This window comes from Pectinophora gossypiella, chromosome 24 (assembly GCF_024362695.1).
Source record: "Pectinophora gossypiella chromosome 24, ilPecGoss1.1, whole genome shotgun sequence".
In the NCBI taxonomy this organism is placed as follows: domain Eukaryota; kingdom Metazoa; phylum Arthropoda; class Insecta; order Lepidoptera; family Gelechiidae; genus Pectinophora; species Pectinophora gossypiella.
Window position 1 is genome coordinate 8,899,284 of NC_065427.1, and position 24,901 is coordinate 8,924,184.

At 40.5% G+C, this 24,901-nt stretch overlaps 1 protein-coding gene across 2 annotated transcripts in view; it reads right to left on the reverse strand.

Annotated features, from left to right (window-relative positions):
* Positions 1 to 24,901, reverse strand: part of LOC126377844 (uncharacterized) — a 64,537-nt gene that overhangs the window by 35,326 nt on the left and 4,310 nt on the right. The window contains exons 1-2 of one of the 2 annotated variants that reach the window (XM_050025818.1): positions 1,215 to 1,315; positions 367 to 452 (exon numbers count right to left, since the gene is read on the reverse strand). In XM_050025818.1, the coding sequence (XP_049881775.1) occupies positions 367 to 452; positions 1,215 to 1,221 (93 nt within the window). In that variant the 5' untranslated portion in view covers positions 1,222 to 1,315. Of the gene's footprint in view, positions 1 to 366; positions 453 to 1,214; positions 1,316 to 24,901 lie in introns of those variants that run through there. The other variant, XM_050025819.1, reaches the window with a different exon arrangement.

Here is a 24,901-nt window from a genome sequence, read left to right on the forward strand (position 1 = left end):
CCTAAGCCCCCACTCTCGGAGCAGACTCCTACTGCGAACCCCAAACGAATTAACTCAAAAGTCCGCATAAACTTTTGCGTTATGACGCGGCTTGTTGGCACGAAGCAAAAATAGATAGGTACCTACACTTTGTTTATTCAATATTCCGATATAAAAACACTGTCGCTAATGTTTTCCGACTAACTTAATGCGATCATTAACCACAAAACACCACTACGTATTAATTATTTAGATTATTCAATGAAGACAGCAAAGCAACTGTCCCGTTCCCGCCAAAAAGTCGTACGGAAGCCGTTGTGACGTCCGTTAGTATAGTGATGTATCAGTCGAGATTAGGTCGATCGATTCTTTTCTAACAGTACGTACCTGGTAACTGTGCTGCATACGGGCTTCCTGCATCATGGCCTTCGACTCTATGGTCGACGACGCTGTCACTGTTGCCATTTTGTGCTCTGGAAAGAAAGAGATAGCGGTTTAAACAAGATATTGGGCTGGTTTTCTTTTCCCTTCGCGGGTTAATATAATTACAGTTAGTGACATCGTAACGAATACCGAGGGGGATGATTCAGACCATGATTCTCAGTTAATCTTATCTTATCTAGCCTAAAGTGTCCCACTGCTGGGCAAAGGCCTCCCTCCATTTCTTCCAGAACTCTCTCTCCAGTGTTTCTCCAGTGTTTCAGTGGGATTGGGCAGGTCACGTCTGTCGGATGCCTAACGACCTGTGGGCTAAGATCACCACAGAATGGTCTCCGAATAGAGACAGGCGCAGGCGCGGCAGACCGAGGCGAAGATGGCGCGACGACTTGGATGCTTTCTTGGAAGGCTGGCCGGAGGAAGCACTGGAGAGAGAGTCTCAGTTAATATCAAGTGGAATTTTCCGTCGCCAAATTCATGTTTTTTTAAAATATTTTCCCTTTTTATACGTTTGCGATGGAAAACTATAAAATAATAAAAAAAAAATCATTTATTTGTACACTTTGTGCCTTTATATTGACCTCTCACACCATGCGGGGTTGGCTGGAAGAGATCACTTTTAGAGATAAGTCCACCTTTTGTACGTATTTTATTTTTGTCATTATTATCTATATTAACATATACAATAAAGAGTTTAGGTAATTAAGTTAGAAGGTCAGATAGGTAAATACCGAGAGGGATTGTCTTTACTTCCGTCATGTTAGAAAGGACAAGTATCGTTCAACATGAATGCATACCTAACATTGTTTTGGGCACTCAACACAATACTGTTACACCTTTAAATTCTAATATTTTTAAAACACTAAACAGCTTTTGTTTAATACTCTAGCTATATTGTCCGTGTTAGATATCCCGCGAACAAAAACAGACTAAACGCAAAACAGACTGAGTTTACGAAATTGGCAGTTCTCGCCTACGAGACAGTCATCAAAACACCCTCTCACCATTGTAATATTTATATTTTTACAGAATGAGTAAAATCCGCACGCTTACTTATAATCTATTAAAGTCAATGATGCTACAATATGAAACATATTACAAACTAGACGTTTTTAGACGTAACTCAAACGTTACATTATTCAAATCAGTGGGCTGAATCGTGGGTGTTCCTATGCCAAAACATTTACTCGAATAGCATCAGAGATTGCTTCATTTCTTTATTGCAATTGGCAACCCTTGCATTGACTAAGCGGATAGAACAATGCAGAAATCGTTTTACTAGTGAACTCATCATCCTCCTGCTCTTATCCTGTGGCGGACCCAACTAGTTGGCCACCTAGTTCTGCCCACATGCAATAGATGGCGCCACATTCAATAATGCAGTCTTCAAGCAGTCGTGAAACGCGATATCGGAGTTTACACAGCAAGACGCATATATACTACTTCCAACATTACACCGTTGGATCGTCGATCCCTAGTCACACTACCAACTTGTGGCTAGCGGGGTCCTACCTCAGTTCGGTACCCCGAAACCATCCTTTGGCGGCAGCACGCCCACGCCGCCATCATTTTGGGTGGGGTCGGCACTCACGTTTGGATCATAGCTGATTATCGCATGCTCAGTGGTAAAGGAAAACATCGTGAGGAAACCCACATTCCCTGAGAAATGCGCATTGGAGGTTTGTGATTTAACCTGTATAGGGTTGGAACGTCAGATAGGCTAGGTTTTGTGAAAAACCGGACCTGTCAAATCTTCAGGTTAGGTAAGCGGACCCTGTGAAAAAACGGGATAATGCCAGGGAGATGTGTGCACAGTCTGAGCTCGTCCACCGCTGGATATAGACTCCTATGTAGGGTTGCAAGTCTTCAGGTAAGGTAAGCGGACGCTGTGAAAAATGAGTTAACCCTAGGGAGATGATGATTACTCAAAGAACTATCTGCAGGTTTTTGCGATATGCCCGGGAAGATAAGCAGCCGAGCGATTTGTTTTTTCGCTCCCAGTCTAACATAGAGGCGAATTAGTATATTTAGTAAGTACACAATCTTATTCCGGCGTACACAAACTTACTTAACATAAACAACCTGTATATGACCCACTGCTGGGCACAGGCCTCTCCTCAATCAACCGGAGGCGGTATGGAGTATACTCCACCACGCTGCTCCACTGCGGGACGGCAGATGTATTTGGGCTAGGAGCCCGGGACCATCGGCTTAGCGTGCCTTCCGAAGCACGGAATCATCTTATTTTTGCCGACAATGAGGTGATTCAAGCCTGCAATGTTCTTACCAGACAAAAAACAGCCTCAAAAAGTGATTTCGATTATGTCCCCATCGGGAATCGAACCCGGACTTTCAGATCGTGAGTCCAACGCTCTAACCACAAGACCACGGAGGTTACACAAACTTAACCTCATATTAGTTTGACAGCTCTTAACCTAGTGCCGTCCTTCACTAACAATACAGGAAAGAAAGAGCTGCAGCTAGATTTAATCCTGTCACATTAAGTTGGTAGTTGCTCGAATCGACACCATTATTTCTTGTAACTACGTAGACGCAATGTTTATTTTCCGATATCAAATCCCACGCGATGATATGCGTTGTCATTATGCCAACTTTCTGGAGCGTGTAAAGACTTTGATAATTTAATGAAAAACATTGTAAAATGAGACAATTTGGGGATTTCTTGGAAATCGGACTGGAATAACAGAAGATAAGCACTACCATTTGTCATTAAAAAAAATCGCAGCCAATCGCAAGTTTATGTTTCGGAAAGATCATCAGATCATATACGATTCATAATATTTTGGTCAATTTTGTAAATAGAATTTCTTTTTGGTATTTTTTAAGCAGCATCGAACTTAGGCAATATGTTTTCGAGGGAAATCCTTTTTTCTACATTCACAAAAGATCCATTCAATTAATATTTATTTAAGTATGTAGATGAACCACGTCAGGGGCGGACGATTCAATAATAACCCTGAGACTAGAGTTGGTGAGTACCATTAAAAGGGACAAAAGATGCTCAAAATCTCAAGGAATGAAATGCCTTATAGCCTATATTACTCAAATTTAAAAAATATCTTTATTCAATAGGTAAGAAAATAAGTACTTTGACATAATTAACTACTGCAGCTTCTCACAACCTGTATAGCCGGGGAAAAGTAGGTAGCTGCAAGAAAAACCTCGGCACAGGGTCCGAGACATACAATTTCAGTAACTCGGCTGCTTAATATTCCAATCTCACACACACACTAATTTAAGAGCCACGCTCTTGTCTGTGTAGCATTCTCCATGCGACCTTTTTAGGGAAAAATAGGGCAGTGGTTTCTGTCCTGCCTTTCGCCCCGCAGTACTCTGTCTGACGCGAGTGTCATGGCGCCCAGAGTAGTCTATTCCAAAGCCGTACTAGGACTCCTGTCCACCGCCTCTGAATCATTGCTATATAAATCGTCATTAATCTTATATTAAATCAAAACAACATTACTATTCTTCCTGAGCAGTGGTTTAGTTATAGAAATAGTGGACTACAAACACCAGAATACAGTAGCAGCATTCTAAGGTTGGATGGAAGCCGTAAAAACATGCCGGTCGGGTCACAACAAGCGTGGCTATACGCTGTGAACATGGTGACGAGCGGTGGCGATTAGCGGGAAATCAAAGTTTCCACGTTTTCAAAGGCGTTTTATTGACTTTGACAATCTTCTATCGTGTAGGTTATGAGATATATTACCAACCACCAATCCTGGTGTCAGGGTTACTATTCCGCCAAAGGCCTCTGACATGACTCATGTAACGACTACTTACATCAGTAAGTAGTAACTGGGACCAACAGCTTAACGCGACTTCTGAAGCACGGATCATCTTACTTTCGGACAATCAGGTGATCAGCCTGTAATTTCCTAACCAAACTAGGGATCACAAAATGATTTTCGTGATATCCCCACCGGGATTTGAACCCGGTACCTCCGGATCGTGAGCCGAACGCTCAAAGCGCTAGACCACGGAGGCCGTTATCAACCCTGGTGTCAGGGTTATTATTGAGGCGCCAAAGGCTCCTGATATGACTGAGTAATGACTACATACTATAAGTGCCAACAAATGTCAAAAACCAATATTGCTTTTTAGATGAATTGCTTCAATGTGGACTTTTTAACCCCTCCACTAGCGCTGGTTTGAATCCCGGTCCCCGCTCCGCGTCACCTAGCATCGTAGCTGAAGCGAAAAAGTCAATTTTCTAAATATACCGTCGCCCCAATTAAACACGTTAGGTAACTCGACACTGGTGTTATTCTTTCATTAGACCTTTTAGAGAAAACAAAGCGAGGTGTCCAACATCTCGTGTGGGGAAACCGGTAGTTTTTCTTTCGTAAAAATATACTGGGCGTGAAGAAAAGACGTAAAATGTGTTCACCTGCATTCTTCTTCTATCGTGTGGGTTGTGAGGTTGAGTACCACCCTCATCAACCCTGGTGTCAGGTTTACTATTGCAAGTTTATGTTTCGGAAAGATCATATTGAGCTATATAGATAAGATTGAGCCGCCAAACGCCCCTGAAATGGCTCATGTAACGACTACTCCCTTACATCAGTAAGTAGTAACCGGGAGCAACGGCTTAACGCGCCTTCCGAAGCACGGATCATCTTACTGCTGTGAGTTTATATAAGTACGAGTGTGTATAATAATGAAGTTTCCGTATTTCTTTCATTCTTAGGTCGTAAGACGGAAGTTTTGTTGTAGAATTTCGCTGGGAATGTGTTTCGGGGCCATTTCTTGGGCGACGAAACATTTGTTGTAGTAGTCTTTGGTATAATAACCCTGAGTGTAGATATAGACTTTGGGTTCAGGAAGCGGCGGTAGGTATTAAATTCCACTCCCTCAAAGAAACAAAAATCCCTCAAAGTTTTCGTTACGATATCACTAACACCCTGTATGCGCAAATGTCAAATTGTAATATTGCTTTTTTAGGTCTTTATCGATAAAAAAGCTTGTCCCCTTTTGATCTAATATTTCAGGTATATAACATTTCAACTGTCAGTACTATTCAGAGGCGGAGGACAGGAGTCCTAGTGCGGTTTTGAAATAGACTACTCTGGGCGCCATTCCACTCGCGTCAGACAGAGTACTGGCGGAAGGCAAAAGGGAAACCACTGCCCTATTTTTCCCTAAAAAGTATATGAAAAATGCTACACCGACAAGAGCGTGGCTCTTAAACTAGTGATGAATATTTCAACATTCTGTAATGAACTAATCCTTAGTCATCATCAGCCCATTAACGTCCCCACTGCGGGGGCACGGGCCTTCCCTATGGATGGATAGGGAGAACGGGCCTTAAACCATCACGCGGGCTCAGTGCGGATTGATGGTTCAATCCTTAGTAAGCACGGGTTTTTAACATTATTCTGGTCATCACATCACTAATTTAAGAGCCACGCTCTTGTCGGTGTAGTGTTCTCCATTCTTGTCTATCAAAGGCCAATTCCTTGACTTCCCTATAAGACACGACGTTAACCTTTTCTTTAATCTTTTCCATGTAAGCTCTTCTTTGTTTTCTCCTTCCTCTCTTTCCTTGTACCTAATTATTCTGGTACCTAGTTAAATTTTACTGAAGACGTCACGAGTAATTTAGTTACACAGTGTTTTGGCACAGTGTCGCTTTGAGTTGGAGTCGTTTCGTCCAGAATAGGTTTACGGCTGTAGGTAACATGATTAGCTGGTTCTGTAAGGTCGGTTGGCACATAGCACAACATCACGCCTGTATTCCTGAAGGGGTACAGGCGTGATGCAGGCGGGTAGGCAGAGGTGTATTGTACACACCAGCCTCTTGCCATAAACCGGGCAGAAATTCTGGAAACCAGGTGACATCTGTGATCTAAACATGATTACATAACATACGTTCATGACTATATCTCAACTAGTTGAGTAAAATGAACAAAGTGCCCACATCTCACTATGACAACAACATACCAAAACATTAATTCAAACTCATAACTCAAAAAAAAACAGCCAGTCTGGTCTCGATCATCCCGATTTTCCACCTTGTTTAATGTTATGTGCACCTATAATTGGCTTATGTAACAGTCTAATTCCTGATGTAACTTTTATTTTATTTAACGTTTTCTTATATAAGCTGTTGGTGTACCTTTTTTATAAATAAATAAACAACTCCCGGTTGCCCAATCTGGCAACACTGGACAGACCTCCATATTATACCAGTTAGGCCGGGATATGGGGTCCGTCAGTGAAGTCAGGTCTGTTTCATTATTGCTATTTTGTTTCTTATGTATTACTTGCCCAGGGATGACCTCAACGGTTGCAGAGGCGAAGATGGGTGCCATCGGTACGGCAATGCAGAACGGAAAGGGCAAGTCACAGGGACTGTAACCTGGAACCTGACAGAGGGCAGCAGTAACTGTCAGTACTATTCAGAGGCAGAGGACAGGAGTCCTAGTATGGCTTTGTAATAGACTACTCTGGGCGCCATCCCACTCGCGTCAGACAGAGTACTGCGGGGCGGAAGGCAAGAGGGAAATCACTGCCCTATTTTTCCCTAAAAAAGTAGCATGGAAAATGCTGCACCAACAAGAGCGTGGCTCTTAAATTGATGATGATGATGTATTACTTACTAACATTAACATTAAGTTCTTTCATACCTACTAACACCTATGGATCCAAATCGGAAATCAACATTTATTCATTCATTCATTCATAAAATCCGAGGTTTTTCTTGCAGCTTCTTTTCCCCGGCTATACAGGTTGTGAGAAGCTGCAGTAGTTTTAGGCGGATGAGACGTTCGTTATGTAAAAATTGACGATTCAAAGTGTAACTATGTTACTTACTGAATAAAGATATTTTTGAATTTGAATCAAATTCAGTGGTTTAGAGCTCGAGCTGGTATTCAAACCCGTGACACTACAATGTAAGTAATGCATTGTTAGAACAGGGCTATCGCGGTAACATCCTCCGTGGTCTAGTGGTTCTAGCGTTAGGCTCACGATCTGGAGGTCCGGGTTCGATTCCCGATGGGGACGTTATCGAAATCACTTTGTGAGACTGTCCTTTGTTTGGTAAGGACTTTTCAGGCTTCAATCACCTGAATGTCCGAAAAAGATGATTCCGTGCTTCAGAGGGCACGTTAAGCCGTTGGTCCCGGCTATTAGCCGTGAAAACACCTCCACTGACCCGCATTGGAGCAGCGTGGTGGAGTATGCTCCATACCCCCTCCGGTTGATTGAGGGGAGGCCTGTGCCCAGCAGTGAGACGTATATAGACTGTTTATGTTTGTAGGTGTTATACCTAAATACGAAAGTGTTCTCACTTTCCCACCACGTTCCAAAGAGAGTTTATTTTGAGTCACCCGTCCAAATGTTCACACCGTGCGTTATTTATAGTAACGCGATATTGTTTTGTATAAAACGCCACTGTCCGAATTCCGTGCGAATCTCTCGTCCGTTTTATGCTCAGCTGTGAATATCGAAGTGGAAAAGTTCTGCATAGAGTCACACACCGGACACTTCATACAAAACACCAACGGTTTAACGTGCCTTTCGAATCACTGATCCGGGTCCTTACCAGCTCCAACAGTCTCTTAAACGTGGTGGCGGACAGAATTGACTGTCCCATGGTGAGGCATTGGATTGACATCCATGTCTCACACTAAGTAAGTGATGTGAATTTATAATGTGCTTACTAACATGGTATAAGTCCCTTACTAAGCATTATGGATGTATAATAGTCAGAAATAAAGTTTTATTTATTATTTATTTACTGATCATCTTACTTTCGGACAATCAGGTGATCAGCCTGTAATGTCCTAACCAAACTAGGGATCACAGAGTGATTTTTGGGATATGTATCCACCGGGATTTGAACCCGGGGCCTCCGGATCGTGAGTCCAACGCTCAACCACTGGACCACGGAGCTTAATTATAACGTTACATTTCTACCTGAATCTTCATATCAATAACAGTCTGGTCTCGATCAACCTGATTTTCCGCCTTGTTTACTAACACTACCATCTGGTATAAAAACTTCTCAGAATCCATTGCTCTGAATCATTTCCCAAAACCCGGGCGAATCAAATACTTTTCTGCATATTTCTATCTATCTATCTTCTCAGCCTGTATCCACCCACTACTGGGTATAGGCCTCCTCTCTTTCACGCCATCCTTTGCGGTCCTGTGCAAGTATCATGCATCGCTTTCCAACGTACCTCACAATATATATATTCATATTCATAAACATATCTATATTCATATGCATATATATATATATATTCATTGGCCTTGATTCCTGCAGATCCATTTTAAATTAGGTATACCTGTCATTTTGCTGGCCGAACAGGAAAGGTACCTACGTATAATTGACCGTTACTCATTTTAAATTGAATGAGTGAACGAATGTGTCATTTTGATTCCGTCGGGTTATTAGATAATGAAAATTTTGAGAGGGTTATTTGTTTTCTGCTTACAATTGACGTGCATTTTATGCCTGTCGGTTACCCGTCCCTTTCCATTTCGGCGGATAAGAAAATGACAGGTATAACTTGGAATAAAATTAGTGTCTACTGGAAAACTGATGTTGGTGCTAATTCCTGTAAATACCGTCTAATTTTATTTTAAGTTATATCTGTCATTTTCTTATCCACCGAAAAGGAAAGAGACGGGTAATCGACAAGCATAAAATTTCACAAATCTAAACCAACCGTCTAAAAATTTTACATCCGTCAATAACCCGACACAGTTAAGTAGACAGCACGTCAAACGGATTGCATACCAGAGACGTACCTTTGATTCGCCCGGGTTATTCATTCATTTACTCATTCTTCCTAAAATTAAGAGCTGTGAATCATCCGTCCCTTTCCTTTTCGACGGATATGAAAATGACGGATATAACTTAATATAAAATTAGGCGGTGTATGCAGAAATCGGGGCCATTAGGCAGCTAAATTACTCAATTGTATAATATTTTATGTTTATTTTTTTTTTAAAGAACGTCTAGGGCCCTGTGCCGAGGTTTTTCTTGCAGCTTCTTTTCCCCGGCTATACAGGTTGTGAGAAGCTGCAGTAGTTTTAGGCGGATGAGACGTTCGTTATGTAAAAATTGACGATTCAAAGTGTAACTACGTATATTACCTATTGAATAAAGATATTTTTGAATTTGAATCAGAGCCATTATTCACTGTGATATTCGGCTTTGAAATGTGATGTTGGCAGTTTTTTTGTGTTATTTCAAACCGAGTGAAGTTGCGCAAACGGATTCCTTGTTAATAGGCCACTGGGACTCTTAAACGTAGGAATTAGGAAACGTGTACGTAATTTTGACTGAGGAAACGTTATTCTAAGTTATGTCTTCTTATTTCATTGCTACATACGGTCACGAGTACTAATATGTATACACTTTGCAACCATGTCACATTAACTTTTTTGACAATTTATACCGTAAGCCTTATTAAATGTCAAATATGATAGTGCGACAGGGTTCTAAAGTGGGTACATGATATTGCTCCTGACTGTACATAAGAGGTACGTCCATCGCATGATGAACTAAGTACCTACTGAGCTTTCTGTTAGAACAAAATCATAGAATAAGGAATAATACTACGTATAGAACGGCAACTCTCCGCTCCCCGCCAGCGGCTGAGCTAGGTTTACCTCACCCCCCTCGAACATAATTTATTCAAACGTATAGGCGTCAAATGTCACACACATACGCGGGTTTACGATAACGCCAATGTGTAGTGTCTGTGTAAAACGAGGTGTTTTGTATGAAGCATGGTATAAGAAAACCAGGTAAGTATGCTCAAAAGTGACAGCTAACATTTCAAGGTTAGCCCAGTTGACGTCATCCCGTAAAAAATGCGTTGCCATTTCGTAAAAAATAAATTACCCACGACCAGTGTTTAGGTATATTTACTTTGCAAGGAAATTTTGAACATTTAGTAAAAGATTCACTTACAGTTTTAATCATTTTTATACATGTGACAAGTAAAAGTAATTAAATAAATTAGTCAGTAATTCACTTAATTTTCAATAACAAAATTTACGTCCGTGGAATGTTGGAGATACCAATTTAATGGTAACACTACGTCACTCGAACTGTGATTGTGATGATGTAATATGTTGTGTGAACTTGGCGTGAAGTGAACGTTACTCTGCCTAATTTTTGAACAAAACGTCAAACGATAGAAACTAAGTAGTATGTTAAATTAATGACAGGCTTAAAAGGCTACTAGGCCAGAGCCGTTAAACCCTTTCCAAAAAAAAAAAACAATGGGCTAGCAATGGCGACTTGTCATAGGATTGATCATACCTGGTTTTCTTATACAATGGTATGAAGTGTCCGGGGTGTGGTAACGTGATAGGTGGTGAGCTGCATCATCATAGTGGTTGGTTGGTTGTGTCATAAGTTGCAGCTAAGATCTTACATAAATACATTTCGTATTTTGTTTACTCTCTGACCACTCCTGAGTGGGATGAACGCACGCGCATACCAAAAGCATACGTTAGAATACTCCCATTTTGGAAACTTGTTTATTTACATTGCATTTGTGCGCGTGCACAAATAACTTTGGTATAAACAGGTCAATTTGAGATACACAGACTTGTCTTTGGACATTTTGATAATTCAAATTCAAAAATATCTTTATTCAGTGGGTAACATAGTTACACTTTGAATCGTCAATTTTTACATAACGAACGTCTCATCCGCCTAAAACTACTGCAGCTTCTTACAACCTGTATAGCTGGGGAAAAGAAGCTGTAAGAAAAACCTCGGCACAGGGCCCTAGACGTTCTTTTAAAAAAATAAAAATAAACATAAAATATTGGTATACAATTGAGTAATTTAGCTGCCTAATATCAGTAATATCAGATACTAAGATCTTGTGGTAAAGAAGGCCACATTGAAGCAATACACCTAAAAAGCGATATTGCAATTCGTCATTTGCGGATATAAAAGGAAATGCGCGATGTCAACAAATGTCAAATAACAATATTACTTTTTTAGGTAAATTGCTTCAATGTGGCCCTATTTTATGTTAAAATCACCGCCAATATATTCAACTTCCTCACATAACCCACTCCCATCGTACCACCAGTTACCGACCATTTATAACCGGGACGTTTGAAGATAATTTAAATTAAAATTTATCGCCTTTGAAATACTTGATGCGTTAATCAATTAAGCTGGATCGCTAGGAATTAATAAGCTTGGGGGATACCAGGGAATTGAAAGGATGGATTTGTTCAATTATTCGTTCGAGATGAACCAAGTACCGACAACTCACCGAGCTTTCTGTTAGACCAACGTGATAGGAGCCGTATCGCAGTATATAATGGTCGTGCCAACAGTGTTAGTGAAAACTGCACTAAATAAATAAATTCGTCATGTCTTATTAAGGGTGGTATTAATAAACTAATCTCAGCTTCGAGACTGCCCTCAAGATCATGTCGACGTGACAGTTTTTACATTGTTTTTTTTTGAAAGAGTGTAGACAGATATGTCTGCCCGTAGAAAATTATGGATCTACAGTCATGAGCAATATAATGAACCCACTTTAGGACTCTGTCGCACTAACATATTTGACATTTAGTGAGACTTACAGTTCAATTCGTCAAAAAAGTTAATGTGACATGGTACCAAAGTGTATACATATTAATGCTCGTGACCGTACATACTCCACTCCAATCTCATCAGTCATCCCGTGATCATGGTACTTGCAACAGTGTCGAAATATCGGGAGTCTCATATCCGTATTTTAAACGCGGTAAGAACCCGTTATTATGTGTTTTAATTGTGACAGTTCTTATATAAAAACAGGAAGTTGAGCATGGTGTTGAGGGCAGTCTCAGCTTCTTCTTCTATCGTGTGGGTTGTGAGGTGAATTACCAACCTCATCAACCCTGGTGTCAGGGCTACTATTGAGCCGCCAAAGGTCCCTGACATGACTCATATAACGACTACGTACTTACATCAGCAAGTAATAGCCGGGACCAACGGCTTAACGTGCCTTCCGAAGCACGGATCTTTTTACTTTTTGGACAATCAGGTGACCAGCCTGTAATGTCCTAACCAAACTAGGGATCACAAAGTGATTTTTGTGATTTGTCCGCACCGGGATTCGAACCCGGGACCTCCGGATCGTGCACAACGCTCGACCACTGGACCACGGAGGCCGTTAGTCTCAGCTGAGATTAGTTTATATAGCTGACAATTATATAGCTGATAATTAGTTAGTGTCCAAGCTTGCCTCTTTTGTCAAAAAAATGTTGCCATCCTAAATCAACGAGGTTATCCGAATTGACATCTCGTTCACACCTGAGACAGTTGGCAGTCTTCCCAGCACGAATATAGCCAGTGCATACTGCATACCACTGCCCGTCATATATTCTATGCAACACGCACCTATCAAATGCTAATAGGACAGGACTAGTATGCAGGCCAGTGCAGGGCTGGCTTCTGTTGGACCACTTCTTTGATTGGATTGTGAGATGGAAAACCAACCTCATCAACCCTGGTAGAGTTTTTGTTGAACCACAAAATGTAGTGTGTTATCATCATCAGCCCATTAACGTCCGCACTGCTGGGGCACGGGCCTTCCCTATGGATGGATAGGGAGATCGGGCCTTAAACCATCACGCGGGCCCAGTGCGGATTGATGGTCATTAACGACTGCTAATGCAGCCGGGACCAACGGCTTAACGTGCCTTCCGAAGCACGGAGGAGCTCGAGATGAAAACTTTTTTTGTGGTCACCCATCCTATGACCGGCCTTTGCGAAAGTTGCTTAACTTCAACAATCGCAGACCGAGCGCGTTTACCGCTGCGCCACCGAGCTCCTCAGTAGTGTGTTATATAGGTATGTGTATCAAATTATATTAGTATGAATGGAATCAAGTCCTCGTTAAGCCGTTGATTCCGGCTATTAGTCTTAACGCCTCCACCAACCCGCAGTGGAGCAGCGTGGTGGAGTATGCTCTGTATCCCCTGTTGATTGAGGGGAGGCCTGTGCCCACCGTTGGGACGTATATAGGCCGTTTATGTGTTATGTGTGGAATCAAAATTTCCTAAACAAACATACAAAGCAATAAACCTATTCCTCCCGTCTATTGTATTGTATTCTTTTATTATTTACTATTCTATTTTTTACCAGAAGAAAAATTCTCGGTTCTCTCGCTGGCAACCCTAGATGCAAACTGTTAATAATCAATATAAAGATGAAATCATTTGACGATTCCAATGTTATTAATGCATAAAGTCGTCATAGGAATCTAGTGAATAAAGTTCGTAAGTAGTGGTATTACCAGCGTCACAGAATGAACAATAATGACATAGAATAACATCACACACATACAACAACAAAGAACAAGAAATACACCAAACATCTACAACAACAACAAAACAAAACAGCAACAACAACAACAACAACATCTACAACAAACACAACAACAACAATACACAACAACAACAACATCTACTTTATAGAACGGTAACTCTCCGCCCCGCGCTAAATCGCATCGCGCGCCGACTTTTACCTCACCCCCTCTGAATCTTACTTTAGTCTGCAAGCTGCTAAGGAGTAGAGCGCGCGGGGACTACCTGTCTCGTTCGCACTTATGTATAGAGTGTGCGGGGTATGATAATACTACGTGTACATTTTAGAAGGGACATACTCCACCCCGCACCAATACGAGCTTGGAGCGAGATAGAAATCAGAAATCAGAATCATTTATTCAACGTAATTATCATGGATAAACTTGTTGAAGGTCAATATAACATTTTTGAATTTACGTCATTTCGCAAGGTGTTATGGCTGAGGAGAAGAAATGACAAGAAACTACAGCAAAACATCTTTTAAAAACCAAAGAGAGTATACATTACAAGTTATTTAATAACTAGAGGAACACATTCAATACCAGACATTTTTATCATTAAGGTAGTCATTAATCTTATAAGCTTTTTTACATAAAGTAAGCTTCACATGAGCTTTAAATTTATTTTCTGACAAATTAAAAATATTATCTGGTATTTTATTGTAAAAACGTATACATAACCCCAAAAAAGATGAATTTAATTTACTTCATCTAGATTTACTTCACCCCCCAGGATGAAGCCACTTTGGGCTCGTAGACTGCCTCGGTCTACTCGATCTCGTCACACCCGGACACTTCATACAAAACACCTCGTTTTACACAGACACTACACATTGACGTTTTCGTACGCGCATCTGTGTGTGTGACGTCTGACGCACTTAAGATTGAAGACTAAAGACCGAGGTTGTAAAAACCTAGCTCTCCGCTTGTGGGTAGCGGAGAGTTGCCATTCTACAGTATTATTCCTTATTCTATGACAGCGGTATACGGTACGTACGAGATTTTTGTATGGACTGTCTTGTCTGTTGCTAGTGAATCGTGTCGTGATGTGTCTATAACGGCGCGGACCGTGAATGGCAAGCAAATGTATTAGTTAATTTGTTTAATGAGCTGCAGTGGAAAGGATTATAGCCGCTTTGTTGTATATATTCCATGCTTAAATACTGCCAAGTATTTAAAGACTCCTTTTTAGAGACCTTTGTTTGCATTGCGCAATTACTTTTATATGCGCAAATGTCAAATTGCAATATTGCTTTCCTAGATGAATTACTTCGATGTGGCCATTTTGACCCCCCAGAACACGAAAAGAATATTGAAAAACTGAAGAAGCTTATGCAAAATGGAAGCCAATACGCAACTGAGGAGCTCGGTGGCGCAGCGGTAAACCACAAACAAAAAAAGTTTTCATCTCGAGCTCCTCCGTGCTTCGGAAGGCACGTTAAGCCGTTGGGCCCGGCTGCATTAGCAGTCGGTAATAACCATCAATCCGCACTGGGCCCGAGCCCGATCTCCTTATCCATCCGTAGGGAAGGCCCGTGCCCCAGCAGTGGGGACTTTAATGGGCTGATGATGATGATGACGCAACAGTGGGATGATGTGGCCTGATTGATTATTTATTTTTTGAGGTCGCAGTTACGAATCCAGCACAGGCCTGTGAGACCAGTGATTGCCGAATATGGTTTCGAATTCATGTTTGGATCATAAATCATTATCACGTGCTCAGCGGTGAACGAAAACATCGTGAGGAACCCCACATTCCCGAGAAATGCATTTTCGAAAGTATGTGACTTAACCTGTATTGGGCTGGTTTTCCCTTCGCGGGTTGGTAGGTCAGACAGGCAGTCGCTTCTGTAAAAAACCGGACCTGCTAAATCTTCAGGTTAGGTAAGCGGACCTTGTGAGAAACGGGACAATGCTAGGGAGATGATGATTTATTTATTTATTATCTAAAGTATTTAATACACGTAGTCAATACAAGTACAGGTCTGTTGCGACATATGTCGCCTTAACTAGACGCAATATAATTTACATAAAAAAACACTTTTTTATTGTCACTTAGTAAGTACCTCAAAGAAAAATTCACTTTAAAAGGTTATCTAACTTCACAAAATCATTTTACCAAATATTACCCCGAAACGGGGTAAATTTTCCCAACTGGCAACACAGCGTGCACCTGCAGCGATGCGCCGGCGCAGTGCTCCGATTGGCTAAATTTAGCCACGAGCGGTTATGTCACACCCAGACAATGCTTCAACACTCCATCTAGTAGTTTCCTGATAATGTTTAGCCAAGATTCATAGGTCAATTGTGGCTTTGTGGGTGTTCTGTTGAAGGATATTTTAATTTATGCAATTTTTTTTTAAGGGAAACAATATACTGAAAATACCTTTTTAATACCGACTAATTCGTTTAATTTTGATTTATAATTTTCCTGAACGGTTGCAGGGGTGGAGATGGGAGCCATCGGTACGGAAATGCAAGGCGAGTCACAGGGACTTTAACCTGGAACCTGACAGACGACAGCAGTAGTTGTCAGTACTATTCAGAGGCGGAGGACAGGAGTCCTAGTACGGCTTTGAAATAGACTACTCTGGGCGCCATCCCACTCGCGTCAGAGTACTGCGGGGCAGAAGGCAATAGGGAAACCACTGCTCTATTTTTCCCTAAAAAGTAGCATGGAAAATTCTGCACCGACAAGAGCGTGGCTCTTAAATTTGTGATGAATAATCCTAGACTTTATAATAAGGCTCGCTTTGGTTTTGGATTAGTTCTCTTCTGTGCACATCAGGAAAGAGGAACTGTGTTCCCGAATTAAACGCGAGCGAAGCCGCGGGGTAAGAGCTAGTATAAGTGCGTACACGTTCCGTTTCAACTTCTTTTTTCTATTTATGGTTGAATTGTTTGACTGTAATCAATAGGAAGTAAATTCACATCAATTATGTTACTTGTCATGAGTTTTTTGACTGGAAACTAACTAAGCATTTTATGACTTTTCAGGCTACGTTTCCCAATAAAAATATAGATCTTCTTCTATCGTGTGGGTAGTGAGGGTACTAACCTTGGGAATATCTCGGAACGGCACATCACTGCGCACGACCCGCATTTTGCCGTAAAATGCGATGACTACACATTCATCTTTACACGGACTCATCTTGCCAGCTTTATTCGATGGAAGCCAATAGATGTGAAATTGAATCATTGGCGCAATCATTGTTTAGTGTTGCGCTTGCGTTCATCGGTGGATTTGTAAATTCGATACAAGCATGAAAGTGGGCGGGGCCTAAGAAATGCGATAAAAGTGAAGTGAAATTCTTTTGGTTAAAGATATTCGTGTTGCGGGTGTCAGTGGTAGAGTTAGAAGAAATTTATTTGTATTTTATATTGTATTTTCAATTAGTTAATTAATTTTATAATTTTGAAGTCGGTGCCAAGTAGACCCATTATCAAACCCTGATTTCCTTTTCATAGGACCTTGGTAATATCTCCTTTCTAACAAAAACACAATTATCAAAATCGGTTTATAAACAACGAAGAGGTTATCCGCAAAAATACATAAAAATATATAGTACGGTGGAATTGAAAACCTCCTACTTTTTTGAAGTCGGTAGAAATAACAAATTAGGTAAAAAAAGTAATGATGAAATTAAACGCAGTCTAAACAAAAACAAGTTTAATATGATTATCGCTTGCATGGATTATGCAACGGTGCTACTTGACACCGCTTCACACGTATTCTCGTATAATACGATCTGAAGACCACACACACGCTTAATACCGTATTGGCTGTCGCATTCAGCTGAGCTGACGCCAAAATCAGCGTTTACTATTTCGCATTATAGTGATTTTTTTGACGAGATTTGCCGCAGATGGCATTAACTACTTAGCCGGACTAATGGGGAGCGCTGAAGGCGGTCACCCGGTACAACGTTTAAGACAACTGGCCTGAGGGTGCCCAGTTGGGCGCGAACCTCGGCTCAGGGCGTCGTCTGAGAGGAAAAATATTTGAAAGAATTAATCGACTCTAGTGAGTCGATAGCGATAAGCGCTGATTGAGGGAAATCGTCGACCATTATAGTAAATACCTCTATGATTCTTCAACAAAACCTTGATTTCTTTCAATGATGGCGCTGTACAGATTTTCCAGATAACAGACATAATTATGCAACTTTTATCTTTGATCTGGGTATATATTATGATGACCCTTTTTATTACACCCAAGTACAATTACATCTTCCACCCATTAATATTCTGATCAAAATAAAGAGACGCAATATAGGTACCAACATAACTCTATGCATAATGTGATCCAAATATCAAGCAACAATAAGTTTTATATATTTATATGTCCCCGATTAATAGGAAAGGGATGGATAATTGACAACTGTTAATATTAAAATGAATGAATACTTAACCCGGACGAATGAAATGCATCTCGCTGGTATGCAACATGTGCTGTCAACTTAATTCTGTCGGGTTATTTGCCAATATAAAAGTTTGGGAGGGTTTTTAAAATTCCTGCCTAAAATTGACGTGTGTTCCATAAATTTTATGCCTGTCGATTACTTGTCCCTTTCCATTTCGGAGGATAAGAAAATGACAAGTATATCTTAAAATCATTAATCATCATTGATCATTTCGACAAACATCGTAATTGTTTAGTGGAAATTTGATATGATGTTGTTGTCTTTTTTTTTGTGTGTGGCACCTTTTTATAATAAAGTATTTCTATGCTATTCTATTTTAAAATAAAATTAGGAGGTGTCTGCAGGAATCAGGGCCATTACCGGGTTTTTACCGCGTTATTATCAGGGATATAAGACTCCCGATATTTCAGCACTGTTGCAAGTGCTGATCACGGGATTAATGAAAATATCGGGAGTCTCATATCCCTGATAATAACGCGGTAAGAACCCGGTATTATATGTTTTAATTATAATGAGTACCAGCTAGCAATGACTGACTATCGTACAGTTAACTTATGACAATAGTCGCTCGCTATATTTTGATTTGGCGCACGTAAACCCCAAATGATTCATGCTACTAACATGAATACTAGATAGCTGTCTTAGTGTTAGTGAATCATAATTAGATATTTCGATGTAAAAGGTAAGGTCGAAGTTGCTTCGCTTTAATGTTTGTCATTTGATACATAAATAAATTAATAGTGATATTGGTGCTAATTCCTGTAAATACCATCTAATTTTAAGTTATATCTGTCATTTTATTACCGCCGAAAAGGAAAGGGACGGGTAATCGACAAGCATAAAATTTATGGAACACACGTCAATTTTAAGCACAAATCTAAAACCGTCTAAAAATTTTACATTGGCCAATAACCGGACAGAATTAAGTTGACAGCACACGTCAAACGGTTTGCATACCAGCGAGATACCTTTTTTCTTCCTAAAATTAAGAGCTGTCAATCATCCGTCCCTTTCCTTTTCGGCGGGTAAGAAAATGACAGGTATAACTTAAAGTAAAATTGCGGTCCATTGTTCCAGTCTGTTCAATCAGAACATGTATCCGAACTTTGTGTATTGTGTGGTCGGGATAAAAAAAAGGATTTCACAAACTACATAAAAAATCTGGTGGTTTTATATTGGCCCCGATTCCTGCAGACACCACCTAATTACACGCCTGCGAAGCAAAAAGAAGGGTTATGTGTTTGACCGCCATGTATGTGTGTATGCACGTCTGTTTCAACGTAACTTCTAAACCACCTGTCAGATTTTAGCAAATGAGGTGTCACTAGAAGCGTCTTGATTATCCGGTGGCTATAAGCTATTTGACGTCACGCTAAATTCAATATGGCGCCCTCTAGGGGACATAAAGTGTGAACGAAAAAAAATATTGTGTGGATAGTGTTGAGTATCAAAGAAAGGGCTTAGTATTATGATGGATAATATGATGAACCGTATATGAATGAATATCTATCGAGCTATACAGTACGATAAGCTGCAAAAGTCCAAACAGTTTCAGTTGAACTTAAGACATGTCGTTTCTGTACTACCAAAAACACCTACAAAAACGTAAATTTTATAATTATGACAACTAATGGTTCATAATTTCACCACTGTTTACAAATAATTCGCTGGGCTCAGTGACTGAACTTTTGTTCTTCGATTGTACATTAAGTTAGAGAGAACACAATCTCAGGCGACAGTTGTTACAAGATTGATCAACCAAAACTCTACTCCATTTAATTCAAATTCAAAAATGTCTTTATTCAGTAGGTACCTAACATAGTTACCTACACTTTGAATCGTCAATTTTTACATAACGAACGTCTCGTCCGCCTAAAACTACTGCAGCTTCTCATAACCTGTATAGCCGGGGAAAAGAGTCTGCAAGAAAAACCACAGGGCCCTAGACGTTCTTTTAAAAAAAATAAACATAAAATATTGTTATACAATTGAGTAATTTAGCTGCCTAATATCAGTTCTCAGACAGTTAATCCCATGCATTAATAACTGTTGGTTATTCGCTAATAATAACCGTAGCCACAAAATGGTGTCAAAGAAACTTAGCGTGATATATGGGACGTAAAATGTCGATCAAAAAACTATGTGGACGCTGATTGAATGAGACCGATGCACGCGAGGTATTCACTTCTTTTATTCTACGAGTTTACAAAGGAATAAAGTTTTCATGTAACTATCTTCTATAGTGTGGGTTGTGAGGCAATGCAATCCCGACTGGAGATCGCAAACTCGAGATCCCGCGGGATTGGAATATGAATCCCGCGAGATCCCGAACTTTTCGGGATCTCGTCTAGTTCATAAAAAAAAATAAGTTAGGATGGCTTAAAACGATGAAAACTAGGTAAGTACTTGTTCGTAATAGTGAGGTTAATTAAAACAAAATATTTTTTGAAAGAAAACAAAACCGTTACTCTTCAATATTACTAACTAAATAATTAAGTTTCCTTTGGAAATCAGCATAATCAAAACGAAAAGTATAACTCAAGGAGATTCGCCCAATGCCGTCAATCTCGAGTGGGATCTCTTCATATTATGCTTCGGGATTGATCCCGAAAAATTAGACGAGATCTCGCAAGACCAGGATTGCATTCCCTGGTTGTGAGGTGAATTACCAAGCTCATCAACCCTGGTGTCAGGGTTATTATTGAGCCGTCAAAGGCCCCTGACATGGCTCATGTAACGATTACTCACATACATCAGTAAGTAGTAACCGGGATCACCCATTCAACGTGCCTTCCGAAGCACGGAATCACCTTAATTTTTCAAACAATCAGGAGACTCAAGCCTGTAATGTCCTAACCAAACTAGGGATCACAGAGTGATTTTTGTGATATGTCCCCACCGGGATTCGAACCCGGGACCTCCGGATCGAGAGCCTAACGCTCTAACCACTAGACCACGGCGGTTGTTTATTAATATGACATACTCGTTGTTATTTCCTCAATATTATCCTTGTTATGTGTATTGAAGCTCTAAATATTGACCGCAGATTTGCCATGTGATTTATTTTAATAGTAAATAACGTCAAATTAAATCAAACCACAATAAGTTAATATACGAACGTAATTGTTTTTTTATTATTTATTAGCTTTTGCCCGCGACTTCGTCCGCGTGGCGTGTTATAAAAGAGAGATCATTGTGTGTGTGGGAGTGCATATCAAATTTTAAGCATCTAACTTATGTAGTTTAGATTTTTTCATACAAACGTTTCTTCCCGCTAACTCCCGTTTCCGTGGGAATTTTGCAATATCCTGTTGCAACTAAGCTTTAAGTTAACTTAGGTACCTGCATGCCAAATTCCAAGCGTCTAACTTAAGCGGTTTAGATTTTTCATACAAAAGGATTTTCCCGCTAATTCCCGTTCCCGTGGGAATTCCGGGAATTCCTTTCTTAGTGCACCTCTACGGTACTTAAGCTACGTCCCCTGCAAATTTGAAGTGCCTACGTTTAGCCGTTTAGGTTGTGCGTTGATATGTCAGTCAGTCAGTTTCTCCTTTTATATATTTAGAAGATTTCTGTAAAAACAGATTCGTAAAGTAACGTAAAGTTTGCGGACTAGTGGAGAGCAATTGAAGCAGTTGAAGTATGAACAATTTGCTTCTTGTTTCGCACGTTTGGCGCTCACTTGACCCTTCCAATCTATTTCTACTATTCCGTGGGCGACACACACTGGATTGGATTTGAAAAAAAAAGGAACTTACGATATTTTTGTCAAAATGTTATTATTTTATTATGCCAATCGATAAGAAAATTCAATACAATCAACATAATAAGACTTTTAACACTTGTGTTTTTACCGAAAAGCTAATATTTAACGAGAGATAACGGCCTCCGTGGTCCAGTGGTTTTAGCGTTGAGCTCGCGACCCGGAGGTCCCGGATTCAAATCCCGGTGGGGACAATACACAAAAAACATTTTGTCATCCCTAGTTTGTCTAGGACATTACAGGTCGATCACCTAATTGTCCGAAAGTTAGAAGATACGTGCTTAGGAAGGCACGTTAAGCCTTTGGTCCCGGTTACTACTTACTGATGTAAGTTAGTTAGTCGTTATCCCTGTATACGACCAATCCTTTTTTTTGACGTGACTTATTGTAGTTGGCAGATGGCATTAACTACTTGGCCGGACAAATGGGGAGCGCTGAAGGCTCTCACCCGGTACAACGTTTAAGACAACAGGCCTGAGGGTGCCCAGTTGGGCGCGAACCTCGGCTCAGGGCGTCGTCTGAGAGGAAAAATATTTGAAAAAATCAATCGACCCTAGTGGGTTGATAGCGATAAGCGCTGAATGAGGGAAATCGTCGACCACGCCGGCGGGGTCGGTATCGGGTACGCCCAATCCTATTATACATCCTGTATACGGTTCATCATATTATCCGTCCTAAGACTGTATGGGACATACCTAATAGTCTACCATTTATGTTCAGTCACATCTCTAGCGCGAGCAAGCCAACGCGTCTCAATGTTTGGATCTTGTAATTTAATTAATATCCTAAGTAATACAGTTCATTCAATTGTTTGTGTGGGGTTTTATTACAATTACGAGCGCTCCCTACAAAGACTTCGTGTCAAGTGTGGCTGCAAATTATTTTCTAATTACTTGTGACCTGCTCGCTTTAGGGATCATAGGCGTTTACGGATGCACTCAACAAAAGATACGATAGAAATGTTGAATTAGTTGCGTAAACATAAGTTATAATAAGTGTTTGTTCAATTATTAACTTGTCGTAAACAATAGGAGACAATGGTACAATTAAATATATTTTGGACTGTGTCGGGATACAATACCTTGATATGGCATTGAACTAAGAAGGGCATTCAAATTCAAATTCAAAAATATCTTTATTCAATAGGTAACATAGTTACACTTTGAATCGTAATTTTTTACATAACGAACGTCTCATCCGCCTAAAACTACTACAGCATTGGCCCCGATTCCTGCAGACACCTCCTAATTTTGCTTTAAGTTATACCTGTCATTTTCTTATCCGCCGATAAGGAAAGGGACGGATGATTGACAGCTCTTAATTTTAGGAAGAATGATTAAATGAATGAATAACCCGGGCGAATCAAAAAGGTATCTCGCTGGTATGCGAGCCGTTTGACGTGTGCTGTCAACTTAATTCTGTAGGGTTATTGGCCAAAGTAAAATTTTTAGACGGTTGTTTTAGATTTGTGCTTAAAATTGACGTACGTTCCATAAATTTTATGCCTATCGATTACCCATCCGTGATGATCCGTGCTTCGGAAGGCACGTTAAGCCGTTGGTCCCGGTTACTACTTACTGATGTAAGTGAGTAATCGTTACATGAGCCATGTCAGGGGCATTCGGCGGCTCAATAATAACCCTGACACCAGGGTTGCAGAGGTTGGTAATCCACCTTACAATCCACACGATAGAAGAAGAGAAGAGTTCTAACAGCGCGTAGGAAGCGGAAGAATTTTGTTCTCCTTTCAACTTTAGTGAGACGTTTACACTGAAATATGAACGACGTTACCTGTCGCCGAGTAACCTGAAAACTAGCTCAGTCTAAATCAAGAAGTACTAAATCTAAGCAGCGATAGAATAACGTGAAACCCAGCCAAATACCCGGCTTGCAAGATAAACCACTCCAGAAATGTTTATGCTCGCGATATTTACCTGAAGGTCGCGGCTTCGAAGAACGCGAGTAGCGGAAAATTGGAATCATCATCTCCATATTTTTTTATCGAGGGCGAATCTAAAAGGTATCTCGCTGGTATGCAAGCCGTTTGACGTGTGCTGTCTACTTAACTCTGTCGGGTTATTGGCCAATGTAAAATTTTTAGACGGTGGTTTTAGATTTCTGCTTAAAATTGACGTGTATTTCATAAATCACAATCTCCATATTTTTTTATCGAGGGGACATGCTTACCGCATAACCTCCCGTGGCTTCTATCGGGTGGGTTGTGAGGTGGATTAACAACCCCATCAACTCTGGTGTCAAGGTTACTATTGAGCCGGCAAAGGCCCCTGATATGACTCAAGTTAACTTACATATGCCGGTCTGCAAGGCAACAGCGCCGCGCGCGGCGCGAATTATATCCAGCCCTTCGACCAATAGCCGTTTGACGTCCATCTACGTAGATAGCATTCGTATCGTTTATGGCATATTTATCCGGCAGTACGTAGTAACGGGACCAACAGCTTAACGTGCGTTCCGAAGCACGGATAACCTCCCGCAGCGTCAGATGTTCTACCTTTTTCTTGTCTAACATTGCTTTTGCCATTACATTATATTTTTGAACAATTATGTACCCGAATAACGATAAAATAGGTAATTATCACCTGAAATCTGGACAGCGCCATCTATATTATTTTTGGGGAAGGTACTCTGGAAAGTGCCTCAGTCATAAATTCCGCTCAGTCATAATCGCTCGCTCTTTTAATGGCCGCAACTTAAAACTAATTCTGAATCAATATTTGTAAATTTTCAAATTTAGAAACAAAAGATGGACGTGTTGGCATGTAACGTGAGTATTCGCATCGAGTTTCATGGTCACCCATTATCATTCATTACTGATTATCATCCCCCTAGCATTATCCTGTTTTTCACAGGGTTCGCTTACCTAACCTGAAGATTTGACAGGTCCGGTTTTATACAGAAGCGACTGC